An 18,580-nucleotide genomic window follows, 5' to 3' on the forward strand; every position below is an offset into this window, starting at 1 on the left:
GTTCCAGGACAGGCTCCAAAGCTACAGAGAAACCTGTCTTGGAAAAAAAAAAAAAAAAAAGAACTGTAATGTAACTGTCTGACATGCCAATTATCTGAGTCCTGTGAAAGGGTCATATGACCCCAAAAGGGGTCGCGACCCACAGGCTGAGAAACATTGGGCTGGAGGAACCACTCTAGGTGGGAGTCCCATGGCAGGACTTTGAGGGTACTTTCCGGCATGCTCATATCTCAGCCTGGCATTTGCTGCCCTTTCAAAAATCGCTTTTCAGGGAAACAGTGTCTACTACTTCCCCTTTGAAAGGCCCCAACAAGCCAAAGAACAAATCCATCAAGGTACAGCTTGGGGGAACCGATGAATTCATGGCAAGGACGAGTGGCTACTCACAGGATCCTGGGAGGACGTCAAAACCCACTGGTTAAGGCTTCACCCTGTCCGGACGATGGTTTCCCATGGCTCCATTGCTGGAGCTGCAGTCTTCCCCAGCTCAGATTACTCTGCCACTTCCCAGACCCCATGTGATTAGGGCTAGAAGTGCATACTGATGGTTGGGGAGCAGCTGAAATTTCAGCTGTGGATCCCGAGACCCCCTCTAGTCCCTCCCCGAGGGACTATCAATCGTCAAAAAGCCTAACCGTAAGCAGGTGCGGCTCATCTGTTTTACTTAAGGAACAGGGCTCCACACCACCTACGAGCTCGGCATCCTGGAGAGCTAGCTACTTTCCCACAGTGAGTCAATGAGGAAAGTGAGGGTGCACAACACACATGCCATCTTCACGAACAGATTAATAAGATCTCTTGGGAGTTCTAGGCCTTCATGAACTGTATTTGCCATAGTACACGTGGGCTTAGAGTGGTTTCACTGTGTGAGCAAGCCCTCTCCCACCTCCTGTCTCGTTGTGGGGTCCTTTCCACGATCACATCATCTACCACAGGGCCATGAGCAGAGCCCTGCACCCCAAGTCTTTATTTTAAAGTCTTCACCAAGTCCCAGCCTCAGGTCTTTTTATTATCTACTACAAAACAGACTAAGACAATTGATCGCATGAGAGGCAGCTCTCCCTAGAGGCCACCTGCCCTATAAGCTCAACTGTCTTGAATTGAGGAGGAGGCAAGAGGGTCTCCACAAGCTCCAAGTCCACCTCGGTCATACGGTGAGACCCTTCTTCAATTCAATTGAAGCTCTTGTGAGCTGCCGTTGGGAATATAAATGCCGCAGCTGCTGCGGAAGAGTGAGCTGCCCACACAACTGAACACGGAATTACCACATGACCCAGCAGTTCCCTTTCTGGGAGTCTATCCAACTATTTGAAAGCAGGATATGAGTGATGTCTGTATGTCATGCTTATGGCTGCTTTATTAGCACTGGCCAAGGGGGAAATGACTGCACAAGTATGCAGGGCCAGGTGGACTTTATATTATACACAAAGAAATCTCACTCCTAAAGGGTGAAGTCCAGCAGGAACGGCAACACGTGCTTCCAGTGCCAGCACTGACTGCATGGGCTGAGGCTGGAGGATTGCCTGAGCTCCGCAAGGAGTCATAGGCAGCGTGGGCTCTATCATGAGATCCTTTTCCAACAGCAAACAAAAATCCCCCGATTTTTAATGTGAGAACACAGCTTTGGGGAGAGATCAAATTAGATCATGTGCTGTGTAACAGGGCAACTCCAAAAGGAAGCCGGAAGCTGCTTTAGATCTAACGTGTACCCTTCTGAAAGATGCCACCTTAAGACAGGCACCTGGCAAAACTCGGGGCTCTAGCCCTCCCCACCCCTCAGCCAACCCCTCTTCCGCCCAGCCTGACTCTTAGAGAGGACCACTTCAGCCACTTGTCCAGTCGAGTTTTATTCCCGCATTAATGATCCTACACGAGAAAGGAGGCTCCTCCCGGTACAAAGGCCATCCATCCCACCACCCTTCAACCTGCAAATGAAGCCATCAAGATTCACCCAGCAGTGAGGTTGGCACAAGTTGCTGCTTTTTAAGGAAACCAGAGCTTGCCCCTGGCGCCAGGCCAGAAGTGGTGATGACTGGGTCAGCTCCCTCTCTTCCCCTGGCAGGGAGGAGCTGGCAGCAAACAATCCATGACTAAGGTTTTGTGCAATCAGGGCCTTGGCTGACAGCAGTCAAGTGTGGTCTCGGTAGTGTCTCTTCCTTTCTGACCGTGTCACTGTTGTCACTTCCCCAAATACTACAGCGGGCAGGATGCTGCTATGAAGCAAGACCTGCAGACAACTCTAAACTCTCCTGCAGTGCCCGGGCCCTGGCTCCACCTCACCTGCTGGAAAAGCCAAGCCAGAATCCTGCCTGGGCCACGGTGGCTGGGAAGCCAGGCAGTGGCTGGAATAGAGACCATTTTCTTTCAGCACGAGGACGCACACAAAGCACCTCAATACCCATGAGGTAGGTTCTATCGCGCTCCCCCGCTTTACAGGGGAAAACAGGCTCAACGGGATGCCACAGGCTTGCCTAACGATGAGGCTTTGTCGGGGAATGGTGTGATCTGAACCCTTGCTTACCAGTCCCCTAATGTTACCCTTAGGACATAGGACATCTAAGAAAGTCAGGGACAGGGAACGGGTGTCTTCTTTAAAGGGCTTTCTTAACTATTTAAGTTACTATTATCCTAGACATATCTGTAGAGGAGAGGTGGCAAGAGCAGCGGAACTTCACCCTGCCAGAGGGGAAGAGGGAGCTCCAGGACACCCACAGCACGCAGCACCCCCAGGGAGACACTGTATGCCAGAACAGCAGAGCAGTGAGCCCAGACTTGGCTCAGGGAGCCAGGGACAGCCTTGGACAGTCCTGTGGCACTTTCCCTGTACTTCCTGGGCACTACAAAGCTAGTGTCCTTTGTAGAACCACAGGGAGTATCCCTTAGATACCAGGTGCTGTGAACCCACATGTGGACAGAGTGCCCTGACCCCGTCTCCCAGGTCTGCCTAGAGGGACCTCTCCCGGCTTCCTGCCCCATCCGCCACCCGCAGGCCCCATCCTCTCACTCCCTCATGTCTCCACTGGTGCTCTAGGCCAGCTCGTCAGGCCAGTACTGGTCCTCCATGTATTGCTCTACGTCAGTGCTGCTGTCGGGTGCCCCATCCTCGGGTTGGGCCTTGGCATTGTCGGCCTCTTGCTGTTCCCACTGCACCTCTACTAGCTTGTAGAGCTCCATGGCTGTCATGGCATCTTCCACAGACGAGTGTCCCTGATATCCTACCTGTGGACAGGAGCAGAAGACATCACTAGGTGCTGAAATGGGCCTGACCATAACGCAAAAGCGAAGCCAGCTTCTAAGGGCCAAGAGCACACATCCCAGGATGGAGGCTATTACGATTTAGAAACGAACTATATCCCAAAGGCTCCTGTGCTGTGGGCTTGTTCCCCAGCTGACGGTTCTATTCTGAAAGACATTAGAAACTCTGAGGTGGGTCTTAGCTTAAGGAAACAGATCACCAGAGAACGAACTTGAGAGTATTCTGTCTCTACTCCTCTGTTTCCTAGTCACTGTAGGGTATATAACTGCACATGCTCCCACCACCATGAGGTTCTGCCTTAGTACATGGACCAGGTAAACCATGAACCAAAACAACCCTCCCTTTATGTTGGGGCTGGAGAGCATGCACAGTGGCTATAAGAACACTGGCTGCTCATCCCTAGAACCAAGGCTCAATTCCTAGCACCTATATGGCAGCTCACAACTGTCGATAACTCCAGTCCCAGAGGATCTGATGCCCTCTTCTAGCCCCCAAAAGCAAGCCACGCATGTGGGGCATAGAGAGTCACATGCAGGTCAAACACCAATACACATTAAAAAAAAATCCTGCTCATTAAGTTAAAAGATGGATATCAAAACCCAACAGAGTCACAGGCCCCTTGATCTAAGTGTGAGTCAGAACACATGGGATATAGGCTATACAGGATATAGCCAGGAGTCAGGTGGGCTAAGACTTAAAGAGATGAGCCTAGAAAAACCCGATGAGCCTAGAAAAACCCGATAATCACTAGGGAATTCACACAGGAAAGGAAGGGGCTACACCGGTGTGGCTTGTATGTAAGCGATGGTCCACAGCCCTATCCCCAGTTTAGCAGTTATGACAGTCAGATGAGCCACCCCTCTCCCAAGAGATTAGGCACCACATACCTGGATCTTCTTGTGGAGCAGGTGCAGGGCCAGATCCTTAAGGGAGACCCGAGCTCGGGTGTGGGAGCTGGGATGACTGAGCAGGTTTGGGACGTAAGTGGTATCCCGGGTCTGGCTCCGAGGATGAACATACTTGAGGGCCTGGAAGTCATTGTGCAGAGCATGTCCCACCACCACCTTGCCCCTCAAGAGCTTGAGGATCTGTGAGGAGAGGAGGCAGCCCTTGTCAGGAAGGAGATACGCCTGAGCTCCCTTAGCACTGGGCATGGACCCCTCTACAGGAAGGCAGCAGTGAGGGGGGGAGAGTCTAGGCGCCCAAGTTGACCGTGATGCCCCAAGTTTGAATACCAATGTACCTTAGCAAAAGGGATACTATCCCAGCATTCCAGGGGACAGTTTTGAGGGTCAAAGGAAGCCATGGATGTGAGCCAGCTTTCAAGTCGTCAAGTCGAGAGATCCCAGCGGCTTCCACTGGCAGGGGCTCCCATGATTCTCATTAACCTAGGAAGGAGCCCTGGTCCTTCTTTTAAGCTATCTACACTTTCTAAGTATGGATCTGGCTTTCACAGTTAGCTCTTGGGATGATCTAGTCACCCCAACACCACCCCTGCAGTTAGCTCCTTTTGGCTTGACCAATGCTGCTCATGGGAGCACAGCATTTACTGACTTGCTTTTGTTGGTTGGGCCAGTCCTTTGGAGACAAGGCTCAGCAGTCCAAGCTACAACATCAATCCTCCTACCTCAGCCTCCCAGCCAACTTATTTTCGGAACAATAAAGACCTGTTGAATGAAACCAAAAGAACCGCGCCCGGCCCTGGCAGATACACAGTTAAACAGAAGCCCTTGTTCCTTGCTCCTGTGGGCACTGGCTCCTCCTCCGTACCCTCTAAACCTGCTCTGCAGCTCTGTTTGGGCACATTCTGTTCCTCCCTGCCTTCCTCACACTCAGGGAAACAGGGCTAAAGGCTTGCTAACTCCCATCATCAGCTGTTAGCCTTCCACAGCCTACCCCTGTTAGCATGGGACCCAGTTTTTGTGGCAGATGAGTAAGACACATTTAGGATTTTGGTTGGGATCACCCCCAGCCTCTTCAAGTGGGACGGAGATCAAACCTATCTCCCAAGTGGATCTGAGGATCTCACAAACCTGGACGGCAGGGATCAGAGTTGGAGGGCTCACATGGACTTACGTTCCTGCTGCTTCTAGTCATGATCAAGTCTTTCCAAAGCAATGCTTAGGGCATCATGGAACAAATCTAACTTACATTAATAGGGTTTCTACTGCTGTGATAAAACACCAAAACAACTTGGGAAGGAAAGGGTTTATTCATCTTTCAGTTCCATACCGCAATCCACCACTGAGGGAGGTCAGGACAGGAAGGAACTCAATGGCAGGAGCTGCTGCAGAGGCCATGGAGGCGTGCCGCTTACTGGCTTGCTCAGCTTGCTTTCTTATACACCCAGGACCACAAGCCCAGGGGTAGCACTGCCCACAGTGGGCTGGGCCCTCCCACAGAAAATCATCAATCAAGAAAATGTAGCACAGGCTTGCTCACAGGCCAATCTGGTGGGGGCATTTTCTCAATTTCAGTTCATGCTTCCCAAATGACTTTGCTTATGTCAAGCTAACAAAAGTAGTCGGTACACTGTGACAAAGGTCACAAGATGAGGTTTATCAGTATTTCCCAAACCGTCCTAATCCCAATAAAAAGTAGTTTTGTTCCAATACAACTGTGACAGGGTACAACCTGAGAGTGTAATTTCACCTTTATTTCTGCATAATTTTACCCCTGAAGAAACACTGCATGACTGCAGAGAGCTGCTGCCAGCTGAGTAGAACCAAGAGCACATAGCACTACAAATCTCAAACATCTGCCAGCAACTGTCTGCTTGCCTGGTGCTGAGCCATGGCAGTCTAACAGAGTGTCAGACTCAGGACCTCCACCCCGACGTCCCACAGCCCCAGCCTCCTCCCGCCCCTGCTGCCACAGCAAGCTTCAGGCCTTTCCTAGTCATGGGTCTCATTACTGGTGTCCCCTGCATTTCCTAACCATAGGCACAACTGTAGTTTTTAGGTCTCACTTCGTTTCTGTGGCAGCACCAAGTCTTTTGAGTGTTGTGCCTTATAAATACATCTTTAATACATTAATATATGTATTATTTATAATATATTTGCATATAATCGTATCAACTATTAATATAATTCTAGGCATGGTTCTGTTGATTAATTAACCCTGTGGCTTATTTATGGGACAAGCTTGCTTAGTATAATTTTCTTTTGTTGTTGTTGTTTTTTTTTTTAATACAGGATTTCTCTGTATAGCTCTAGCTGTCCTAGAACTCACTTCATAGACCAAGCTGGCCTTGAACTCAAAGAGGTCAGCCTGCCTCTGCCTCTCTAGAGCTAGGATTAAAGGCGTGTGTCACTATGCCCATCTTAGCTATGATTTTTAGACAACCATATCAGAGCCCTAGAGACATATGGGAACAATCTTCTTAAACGACCCTGGGGCAAGGATCCCAGTCTACTGACAAGGCTTTAACGGTTCCTGAGGTCACGTGCCTTTCAGATTCCTAGTATATTAGTGGGATCCCCCCGACTAGTAATCATTTTCCCAAGCATTGAGAAGTCATAAGGAGATGGGCAAAAACAGTGGCTCTTGAATGAGACCGGACTGTAGGGAAATTTTACGGCCTCCAAACATTTTGTGAGTTGTTGTGCCTTTCCCTGTCCCAAAGCCTTCCTAGCAGCTGCTCCCTGCCTCGCCTGGCAGCCCTGCAGAGGCAGCACCTGCATTTTAACAACCCAGTCTCTGGAAAAGGAACTGGGTGTTTGCTGAAGTGATTTTGCAGGGTCCCACGCTCCCCGGTGGCGACTTAAATAAGGGCTTCACTCCCCAACCTGTCATTCTGGTGGAACAAGACCCCAGAGCCCTCACCTCTTTCTGGGCCACCTGGAAGGGGATGGCCTTGCGCATGTGCTGGCGGGTGATGCCGCTCCAGCGGGTACGGTAGTCCACAATGGGCATCTCAGGCCGGACGTACTTGTCGTAGAGAACATCACCGTGGTAACTCACCACAGAGCAGCGGGCCAGCTCACTCACACGCCCATGGGGGCCTGTCCCCACCATCTCACAGTCAATGGCGACACACTTGCTGGGCCCAGGTCCTGGGGCTTCTCTAGGAATAGGCCTTTTGCTGCTAGGCCTGGCCTTGGGACGCTGCCTTCTGCTGCCCAAAGCCTCTGTGTCTGCTGATGTCTGTGATGGGGAGGGCGGAGGGCAGGATCCTGGGGCCATGTTTGACAGCTCCTGCTCCTGTAGCAAGGCTTTGCGGGCCATGAACCGCTGGTGCTGCCGGCTTCTCCTCTTGTGCCTTTTCCAAACCACATCCTTGGTATTCAAGCCAGTGAGGGATGGACACTGAGCAGACTCAGGGGCTTCTCCCAACACCATGCCAGGCAGCTCACAGCTAGAGGCAAGAGGAGCCCTGGAGGCTATCTTCCGACGGGGCAATAGGCTGGAGAGAGATCACATAGGTAGAGGGGCTGGGAGGAGGACGCCAGGCCACACTGCCTCTCATCTTGTGGTATTTGCAGCTCAAGCACCTGATGGAAACTCAGACACCTTTACTAAGAACTGCACGTGAACACCGCACATACCATACATGCCTTCTGCAAATGCCACGTGGAGTCATTCCACCTCCCACTGATATCACCAAGTACCATCGCCCTTATTTTGCACAAGAGAAATGAGGCCTGGGAGCTGAGGAACTTGGTTAAAGGCTGTTAGGAATCCAGAGTCCACGCTGAAGCTCGCCTCCAAAAAAGCGGTAGCTTACCAGACTGTTAGGATAGCTACAGGAAAGCAAAGGTTACAGCGACCAATTCCAGCTAATGTCACTCATCTGAAATCCCCAAAGCTGAAATTTACAGAGCAAGGCTTAACCTAGGTCTCTATAAACTGCTGTGCCCTCCCCCCACCCCCCGCCCCCGGGGCTGGCATACATACACCCCACATACAGTAAGGCTCCATAACTAGCTCTCTGCCCCTTCTCCAGCGAGGCCGATTCTCTGTCCTACACTGGGCAGTCAGCTATCATTAGGCCAGAGCTGCCTCCATCTGGACTAGCTGCCACTCCCAACAGACACCCCTCCAAGGCCTGCTGACCCAGCTGCAGCTCTGGAAACCCTGCATCTCCCAGAGTAGCCAGGAGGTTCTCTGGGGACCCAACTGTGCTGGATGCTGGGCCGAGAAGCCTGGTCTGCCCGGAGACACAGAGATGCAGCTGACGGTGTGCTGAGAGCTGGTTAGAAGCACGAGAAGGCGAAACAAGACTAAGGACCTGCGGATGGTTCCTAGAAGTCACTTCCGTGTACAAGGGAAACAGTAACCCCACGGGGAAGAGGGAGGGGGTAGCAGAGACACCAAGAATGAAGGCTTGTCAAGAGGAATAACCTGGTGCTCGGGCAGAGGGGCCACCTGAGGTCACCAGGTCACACTATAAAGTATAAGATGGATTACAGCTTCCTCTGTACCACTTCATCTTTTGCCACTGACCTTTGTGATCCTTCCACGAACCACCCTTACCCAGGCTGGTGTACTCAGCCTGGTGTCTGTTGGTCAAGTGAGGGAGGCCCGAGACACCCAGCTGGACCAGTAACTGGACCAGTAGCACTGATCTAGGACGTTAACTGTCTATCAGGGGAACAAAGAAACAGGTGGTCTTCCTCATGGGTCCCTCATGGCAGCAAGCTGCAGAGCCCTCCTGTGTCCGCTCTCCTTCTCTGAAGGAAGACTATCTTCAGAAGCCCAAGCTAGGTCTCCCAGTTGTCTGGTCTGGGGGTACCACAGAGCTCAACATCCTTGGAACCACAGAGCAAAGGGAAGGACGGGAAGGGAAACTGAGAAGCTAGGCAGCCACCCAAACAGGAAGAAGCACAGAGTTATGGAGAGCCTGGCAATTAGAGGGGATGCTGCGGGATTGCAGATGGATTTCCCAGGCAGCCCAGAGAGGGAGGGGCTGCTCAGAAAAGAGAAGTGACAGGCAGACACAAAGCCAAGAGCCGGGGGAGAGAGAGTCAAGAATCGGGTGCAGCCTATGAGCAGCGAGGTAGCAGGGGGCATGGAGACAGGTGGATGGGCACGGTGAGCCACTTCAAGGGACACAGGCTGAGCTCAGTAAGACAAGAAGGAGTCACAGGAGGGCTTTAGGGGATGTCACAGCTACCTCACTGGAGGATGAGGTCAGACTGGGAGCCTGGGTAGGAGTGGCACAGGCGTAGGAAGACAAAGCGGAGGGGAGCGCTGTGTTTGCTGATGCCAGCATCTGTGTGAGGAGTACTGACCCACTTAGCCAGGGGGAGACTCAGTGACTCTTGCTGACTCACCTGCTCTCAGCCTTCTCCTCCGGTCTCCAAAAGAGCACCCGTCTTTGCAAAAGAGGTTGTCAGCAACTCCCTCCTATGCACAAACTTAACTGCATCTCAATTTGCCTTGGCACAGCAGTGGGAGGAAAACCGGCCTACAAGACCTGCGCTGACCCTGCTGATCATGGACTTTGGGGGAGGACAGACTTTCCCTGCTGGCAAGGTTTGAAAGAAGCTAAAATTAGGGTCTGTGTGGCCTTGTATTTGATGAGATAAGAGAGCAGTCATTTCCTACCGTCTCTGGCCCTATGGAGATGTCGGAACCAACAATTACCAAGGGAACCCACTTCTACGGCTGGCAGCCCCTGCATGGAGCTCAATTTAGCTGGAGTGAAGTAGAGGCCACAGCCCTGTCGGCAAGGGCACGCACCAAGTTTTCCCACCTTAACTCTGGTAAGAGTCAATAAGGTAGGCACTCGGCTTTCCGGTGACGGTCCCTGGTCCTAAAGGACTCCAGATGAGACGGCTCCCAAGGACCTGCAAAGTCTAAGGGCCACCTGCCTGCTGGTAGACCAGATGTCTATCAGAGGGCCGGTCGAGACCCTGTTCTAGCACGAACTAACCAGACGACCTCGGGAAGTCACTGTCCCTTAACCACTAACCGCGAGTTTGAAATAGGTAGAAGGCAAAGGTTAGGTACAGGACCCAAGACCCTATCCTCAGGTCACGATACTGATAATCAATCACCCCGATTTGGGAAAGTCTGGTGCAATAAGATTCCCGGTGCTATCCAAAAGCTTACCAGACCAAGGAAAAAATAAAAGTAAAAGAAAAAGTGCGAGGAGAGCCCCGTGCTCCCCAGACGTTGTGCCGTCCGGTTTACGCTCCTCGCCAGCACCGCCCCCTCCGCAGGCCCACAGCCCCCAAGCCAGGCCGGGATCGCGTGAGGCCGGCCGCACGCCGCCGGCCTGGCTGCACACCGCTCCGCACGGCCCTGAGAGCAGCAGGCGACTGGTGACAGGAACCGGCGGCCCGGGATCCCCCACGGCCGACCCCCAGCTTACCTGAAGACCCGGCCGCGTTTCCCGGCCTACACGTGGAATCCCTGCCGGCAGAGCCGGCTACTTGCCCGGACAAGCCCTGCTTCTGCTGTCTGTCTATTGGTTCCCTGGGCCGTAGCGCCCGCCTAAGGCCTCTTCTGATTGGTCTTTCTAAGTGGGCGTGCTAGACCAGAAGGGGAGGAGCTATAGATGGGGCGTGGCTTGTGCGGGGAGAGGGCGGTGTTCGGAGGTTTGCAAGAGACCAAATGACACATGCGCTCTTTGCCAGTGACGCCCGGGAAGGCGTCCGGTTTCTGATCGGATGCCCAGTGATATTCAGCCTTTTAAGATCTAGTGACACACGCAGCACACCCACGTCTGCCTAGGGGGACCTGCAGCCCGTCCCGCCTCTGGGTTCTGAGAATCCGGTGAAATATTAACAGTGTACGCAGGGTGGTGGTGGCGCACGCCTTTATCCCAGCACTCGGGAGGCAGAGGCAGGTGGATCTCTGTGAATTCCAGGACAGCCTGGTCTACAGACCTAGTTCGAGAACAGCCAGGGCTACACAGAGAAACCCTGGCTTGAGCCCCCCCACCCCAAAATAAAATATAAAATAATGTAATAAAATAGACTGCTCTTTCAGAAGTCCTGAGTTCAGTTCACAGCAACCACAAGGTGGCTCACAACTATCTTTAATGAGATCTGGCGCCCTCTTCTGGCCTGCAGGCATATATATACAGACAAAACATTGTATACATTGTAAGTAAAATCCTTTTTTTAAAAAAAATACTTTAATAATAATATACAGTATATGATAAACTTGAAAAATCAGCTTGCTTCTTCTGTACTGATTTTCCAATTCATTTATCTATATTTCAACTTCAATATTTATTTGATTTGATTTTTTTGAGACAGGGTCTCATGTAGCTCAGGCTGCCCCCACATTTTCTTTTCCCCCTTGCATCAAGTTGATTTAATGTCCCCGCATTTTCTGTGTAGCCGAGAATAAATTTGGACTTCTGATCCTCTTGCCTCCCACATCCCAGTGTTAGGATTCGAATCGCTTGCCCCCACACCCAGCTTACCTTTCCAAGAGTCTTTTCATGTGCTTCTAAAAATTGAGGATGTGATGAACATGAAAGTCAGCTCTGCCTACAGACGGAGGCACTGTCTCTAAAGATAAAAAACTGGGTAGTGGTGGTACATGCCTGTTACCCCAACACTTGGGAGGCGAGAGCAAAGGCTGAGGGGTACAAGGTCATCCTGGGCTACATAGCAAGTTGAAAAACACCTGGGTTACAAGGGAGTCTTCTCAAAAACAAAACAAAAAGAAAAAAACAACTGGCAAAGTTAAAATCAAAATGGCTATACTATGGAGGTTTGTTTGCACTTACATGCCAATGTTGGGTTTTGTTGATTTGGGAAAATATTTTGCCTTTTGTTTTCAATACATTTATTCTGTGTCTATGTAGGTATGAACATGCCACGGAGTGGGTGTGGAGGTCAGAAGACAACCTGCGGGAGTTGGTTCTCTCCTCCTCCAGGTGGGTTCTGGGGACCCAACTCCTGCAGCAAGCACCTTTACCTCTTGAACCATCTCACCAACCTGTATTTTTAAGAGTCTCATGTAGCCCAGGTTGGCCTCCAACTTGCTCCATAGCCATGGATGACCTTGAACTTTTTTGTTGTTTTTGTGTTTCAAGACAGGGTTTCTCTATAGCTTTAGAGCCTGTTCTGGAACTCCCTCTGTAGACCAGGCTGGCCTCGAACTCATGGGGATCCACCTGTCTCTGTCTCTGGAGTGCTGGAATTAAAAATGTGCATCACCATTCATTGCCCAGTCGATGTTGAATTTATCTCCACCTTCCAAGTGCTAAAATTATAAGCATGTACTGCCACACTCAGGTGTAAGATGCTGGGGGTGGGACCCATAACTTCCTGTACGCAAGCACTCTACCAACCTGCTCTATCTCCAACACTTGTATTTTACAGTGTGTGTTCGCATGTGTGTGCGTTTAGGTCTCCTTCTATCATGAGGGTCCTGGGTGTTGAACTCGGGTTGTCAAGGATGCCAGCAAGCTCAAGCTCATTTACCGGCTGAGCGATCATGCTGGCCTAAAAACTGTTTTTAAGATGTCAATATTTCTGTGCATCCTTTGTGACTACTTGCTTATGACAGAAATATTAGCAAACAAAAGAAATGGAGGTTCCAGACATTCGGGACAGTTGTTTTGACTGTGGATGTCAGGACCCATCCTCACTTCCCAAGGGAAGCCTCTACGTTCACTTTCCCAAACCTAGAGTGAAAACATCTGTTCTCTGTCCAAAAGGATTGGGGCTTTTTCAGAACAGAAACTTTGTGAGTTGGGCTCTGCCTCAAGTCCCACCTCTAGGAACCCCTCCCTCTTCATCCTTTCAATCAGGAAGCACAGTTTGATCGCCACACCGCGTAAACCAAGTGCGGTGGTGAACCTCTGTCTGCTGTCACAGCGCTTGGGAGGTGGAGGTAGGAGGATCAGAAGTTCAAGGTTACCGTTTTTTGTTTTGTTTTTGTTACAAGGTTTCTCTGTAGCTTTGGAGCCTGTCCTGGAACTAGCTCTTGTAGACCAGGCTGGCCTCGAACTCACAGAGATCCTCCTGCCTCTGCCTCCTGAGTGCTGGGATTAAAGGCGTGCGCCACCACCGCCCAGCTTCATTACCTTTAACTATTTGGCAAGTGAAGTGGGAGAAGAGAAGCATTTGGGATGTAAGACTTGATTTGTTTTGTTTTGTTTTTTGGTTTTTTGGTTTCCAATAAAGTGTTTCTCTGTGTAGCCCTGACTGTCCTGGAAATATAGTTCTGCCAGCCTTTGCTTCCCAAGCGCTGGGATTAAAGGCTTGGGCCACCCCCCACCTGGCGAGAATTGATACTTTGCTTTTGCAAACTATTATGCCCAAATGTGCTACCCTGCCTGCCATGTGTACCTGAGGGCAGCTGCAGGTGCTGTGGGGATGCCCTTGATGCTGAACCGGGTGCAGATCTGAAAGCGGATGCTCATCTGATTGACAGGCTTTCAAAGAGGTGGTTCTTTATATGCCAGAGCCACGGGCATTACCTGGGAAGTGCTTGGACTCACAGAATGAGAAACAAGGGGGTGGGACCTAGCAATTTGTGAGTGTTGCCATGGATAGAACACGGGGCCTTAGCACATATTAGGCAAGTCCTTCACCACTGAGCCACACACCAGCCCAGCAACCTGTCTCCAGGCTAACAGGCTGCTTAGTGATCCCGAAGCGTGACCAAGTTCAAGGGTTCACATGTAAATCATTTACTGAGTATGCTCACAGGGCTTCCCCTTCCAACAGCACTCCAAATGCAACGGTGGCTGAGCCGGACTTTGGACCTAGACATTTGTGGTGCTATTATATTCTCCCAGCTCCTGAGAAGGTGCAGCACCCAGGCCTAGGTTAATACTACACTTTACTTTTGATTATGCAAGACTGGGGTGTTTCCATCTGGAGAATTCTATTCCCCATTGTTGCTTGCTAAGCTACATCTCCACATATCAAATTAATCCTTAAAACAGTAGTCCTCAGTTCCGTCTGATTCTGGAGAGCTTGGTAAACTACCGACATTTTGGGTCACAGCCCAAGATTCTGACTTAACAAGGTCTGGAGTCTTTGACTTGGCCCACCGAGAACGATCGCTGAAGAGCGTGTACCCAGGGACCAGCAGAGGGCGCTGCAGCCCTGTGTATTAAAGCAAACGTACGCAAGGTGACCTTACCAGAGGTTCTGACCCTTGAGGCAACAGACCCCTTTGTGTTGTAGAGTTCCTAAAAGGTCACCTTATCTTAGCAAAGAATTATCTATTTTGCCAAGTAACTTAAGAGGCCCGTTGTCACCTGTCTAAACCTTGATTTGTGTCTTTAAAATGAGAGGTTTGATCAAACTCCATATTTTTTTTATTATGTATCAATTGACTTGAAATAGACAAGATGTTGCCCTGGGGATGGGTAAGATTAATATTAAATGAACTGATAAAGCTACGTGGCAAGGGAGGCTCGTAGAAAGATGTGGTTCTCACTAATTCCGGCTTCAAAGTAAAAGACGGTGACCGAGGCTGGTGAGGAGGAAAGAGACCCAAATGCCATCCCGTGGTGTGAAACCTCACCCCTTGCCTAATTATCATAACCACCCAGACAGATGGGATCAATTACATTTGAAGCTCAGAATGGCAGGTGCCTATCTCGAAGTCACACAGCATGAAAGCAGAGGAAGGAGTCTTGATCCGGAGGAGTTTGATTTCAGAGCCAGGACTGTGCTCCACACCCATAGGGTGGGTCTTATCCAGCTCTCAGATCAGAGATATACCTCACTTCCTTCCCCTTCCTAAAGTCTGTCTTCGTGAACACAAGATGGAACCCTTCTCATCTCCCGTGCCACCCCTCGATGCGGAGGGCACCTGGGGAGAGGCTCCGCTCCCTCCTTTCGTCTTGCCAACTCGGCACGCCCTCTCTTTTAACTCTCCCCGGTGCAAGCAGGTCCGCACTGCCCCGCTGCTAGCAGGACGGACACCTGCTGAGTGACCCAATTTGTAGCCTTCTTGAGTGTGAATGAGATTTTCAATAGGACTGGCTGCCTACTGGCAGGGTTGGAGCAAGGAGAAACTCGAGAGGCTGAAAATTAGAAAGAGCCACTTGGAGGAGGGGCGGTGGCAACGGGGGGTGAAGTGACGTGGTTCAGAGAGGCTAAGTGCTTTTTTCAAAGGCCACAACGGCTTCCAAGTGGTAGATGGCTCCGTTGAGCTGCGCTTAGCCGAAGGTTATAGGTCATGATTTCTAAAGGCGACTGGCCACTCTCAGTGTAAGGTGCTGCACCCCACTCTGCTTCACGGGTTGGGGACGACAGTGTGGCTCAGCACGAAAGGGACTTGAGCTTGTTGCTGAGAAACTTGTTTCCACCTAGGGTGTCGACATCAGGACTTGGGGCCCACATTAGGGCACGGTGGCCTCCAGACAGGGGCGTGAAGAAAGGGAGGAGCTGGGGTGTACCACAGGGGTACAGCACTTGCTTAACAGGCATGGGACCCTAGGTTCCATCTCTAGTACAGCAAAAGAATGAATGAGTGAATGTCAGGAAGGAGGGAGGGGGAAGGACGGAGGGCAAAGAGAGGGAGAGGAGGAAAAGAAGAGAAAGCAAAAAAAAAAAAAAAAGGGGGGGTGGCGGTGGTGGAAGAATCAAAGTACGGGTAGAGTGCTTGCTTCTCTTGTGTGAAGCCTCGGGTTTGTGCCCCAACACTGCATAAACCAAGCATGGTTGCACACGCCTATGATTCTAGCACTCAGGGGGAAGAAGCAGGAGGATCAGGAGTTCAAGATCATTCTCGGCTACCAAGGTAATTGAAGGCCAGCCTGGGCTAAGAGACACCCAGAAAGAAGATGGAGACAGGGAAGGCTTTCTTTGGTCCTTCACTTATTTGTTTCCTTTTGAGATAGATGGTTACTGTGTAGCCCAGGCTAGTCTCTGCTTTCTGAGAACTGGAATCAAAGGCATGTGCCACCACGTTCTTGAAAAAATGACTACTTTTGACATTGAGGTGTCATCCAAGGAAAGACAGGGGACAGAGCTTCCAAAATTCCGTTTATTAGCATTGAAAAAGTTCTTCCTGTATCATCACTCCCCAAAGGCAGGCACACACTTTCTGGACCAGTCGGGATTGCGTGGCACATTTGCCCACAAGGGAATAATCTCCTGGACTCCTAGGTTAGGAGCGCATGCACTTGTGCTGGTATACATGGTCATCTGCCCTCTGCGAGCCCTGTGTGTTGGCCCCGTGGTGCCTCTCACCAAGGTGGAGAGTTTGTAAGGTGAATGAATAAGCCCAGAAGGGTTTGTGGATGCAGAGCAGCTCACCATCCCCCGAGGACAGGCATCTTGTCCCCTGTTCCACTCTAGGTACCATGTCCTTGTTTCTGGAGGTGTCCCTCTGAGGTGTCATCAGTCGTGGCATTACAGGAATATTTCGGTGGTTTCTGGAGGTGTTTGCTAGGGAACGGAGGAGGTAGAGAAAATACATCCAGAAACGGGGTTCCCCCACTTCCCCAAACCTGCTGAGAGGACCAGCACCATGTGGTAGACTGGGACTTGTTGTTGAGCATAGAGAGACAACAACAAAATCACTAGTCTTCCATACGGGGCTGGCCGGTCCATGGCCTTGCTGACCGCCTCCTCTGGGCTTGACCCCACCACCTGTCATCAGCAGCTGGACACTCCTGTAGCGAAGGCCAGCTTTTTTCCCTCCGCTCCCACGGTCCCTATGTTCTCCATGACACTGCCCACCTCCCCAGGCGTACCTCCCCGCCCTCCCAGAACTCCCCAGAGTCTCTAGCTCCAAACGGGGAAAAAAAATAATTTCTCTACTTTTTTTTTCCTCTGGAGTGCCCTATTTTCCACAGTGAAGACACTTCCTCTAATCATAGGGAAATCTTATTTCTCACGGGATGCTGGTGGGCAGCTCGTCTCCATATTTTCTCCAAGTATCATAAAAGCCTGTCCAGAGAAAGGAGACAAGAAAGAGCTCCAAGTCGTGCCCACCCCACTCCTCTTCACCCCTTCCCAAGGGTTCCCGAGAGCCTAAGGAAGGTTCCCAAGGGTTCCCGAGAGCCTAAGGTGAACATCATCCCAGTGCTCATGAGCACACAACTCAGAGTGAAGTGGGGCTAGCGGGCAGGGGAAGCAGGCTGTATGGTTGGTTAATTTCTCTTGCTGATAGAAAGTAGGCGAAGCCTCCACTGCTGAGCCAGCCTCTAATTGCACGGGCCGGGTACATCTGCTCCCTAATTAGAAAAAGCCACAATATCCTGGCAACTCCAAAAGCGCACGGCCCTAATTGTATCTCCGCAGCAGCTGAAGGATTATTACCCTTCCCGATTGGTGCTTTTAATTCTTTTGCCTTTTAATTGCTAGCTCTTCCTTTTCGCCCCACCCCTCCTCCATTCTTTGATTTGTTCTGTTCATCTAGCCTGGGGAAGGGCTTGCCTGGACATGGAGAAAATTCACTGACAGATGGGGTGAGAATGTTTGGAGAAGGCCTTTCTGTTCAACCCCTTCAGAGTCCAGAGCTTGGGACAGATCTACACAGACCTGACTGAACCCCAAGGCATTCCTTGTGGAGGATGCAAGGCATGACCCCAGTCCTAAAGCAGGACTGCTCTGAGGTTCGGAGACCTCAGCACACGCTAAAGAGAAAACAAATCAAACTGGGCTGCTGAGCTGTGAGCAGGTGGTAGGAAAGGTTGATACTTACAGTATTTCTGGAGAATGTGGGACTTTCTTCGGGACCTTCTGAATGACCTTCAGGAGATAAGAGATCTGCTAAAGGACTGGACAGAGAACTTCAGAGAGAAGCAGCGATCTGTATTATCATTTTGCAATGTATGATTTTTAAAACTCTAAAAAAGTGTTGTTACTTTTCTCTGTGCTATTATTTTAGATTAGAGTACTGAACTCTTTAAAAATAAACTTACTAGCTGGGTGGTGGTGGCGCATGCCTTTAATCCCAGCACTCGGGAGGCAGAGGCAGGCGGATCTCTGGGAGTTCGAGGCCAGCCTGGTCTACAAGAGCTAGTTCCAGAACAGGAACCAAAAAGCTAGGGAGAAACCCTGTCTCCAAAAATAAAACAAACAAACAAACAAACAAACAAACAAACAAACAAAAAAACCTTACTAGAACAGAAAAAAAAAAAAGAAGCGATCTGTATACCACTTTGCAGACCTGGATTTGAGAACCCCAGACTCAAAAGCCACCAACTGAGTCACTGCCCTACCCTAAGCTCCCCAAGGGAGTGGGGGCTCTTACTAACCAGCCTGGCGAAACAGTGGCAAAGAGGCAGAGTCCAGAGGCAGCAGAACTGTGAGTGGGACCAACCCATTGCTATTGCCTTTCTCCTGATAGATCTAGTGAGAATGGTTGGCCTGATGGTGTTCAGGTTCTCTGAAATCAAACATATTTTTCTTTTTTTTCTTTTTTTCTTTTTTATTTTTTTTA

The 18,580-nt window shown here is 50.6% G+C and overlaps 1 protein-coding gene across 1 annotated transcript; it reads right to left on the reverse strand.

Moving 5' to 3' along the window:
• Positions 1-1,839: 1,839 nt before the first annotated feature.
• Aen (apoptosis enhancing nuclease) lies at positions 1,840-10,631 on the reverse strand. The gene is made up of 4 exons (XM_005357737.3): positions 10,575-10,631; positions 7,082-7,661; positions 4,144-4,344; positions 1,840-3,219 (listed from the first exon to the last, which is right to left on the reverse strand). Exons 2-4 carry the CDS (start codon positions 7,595-7,597, stop codon positions 3,028-3,030), a joined length of 909 nt encoding a protein of 302 aa, XP_005357794.1. The 5' UTR covers positions 7,598-7,661; positions 10,575-10,631; the 3' UTR covers positions 1,840-3,027.
• Positions 10,632-18,580: the final 7,949 nt, after the last annotated feature.

This window comes from Microtus ochrogaster, chromosome 22 (assembly GCF_000317375.1).
Source record: "Microtus ochrogaster isolate Prairie Vole_2 chromosome 22, MicOch1.0, whole genome shotgun sequence".
Taxonomy (NCBI): Eukaryota; Metazoa; Chordata; class Mammalia; order Rodentia; family Cricetidae; genus Microtus; species Microtus ochrogaster.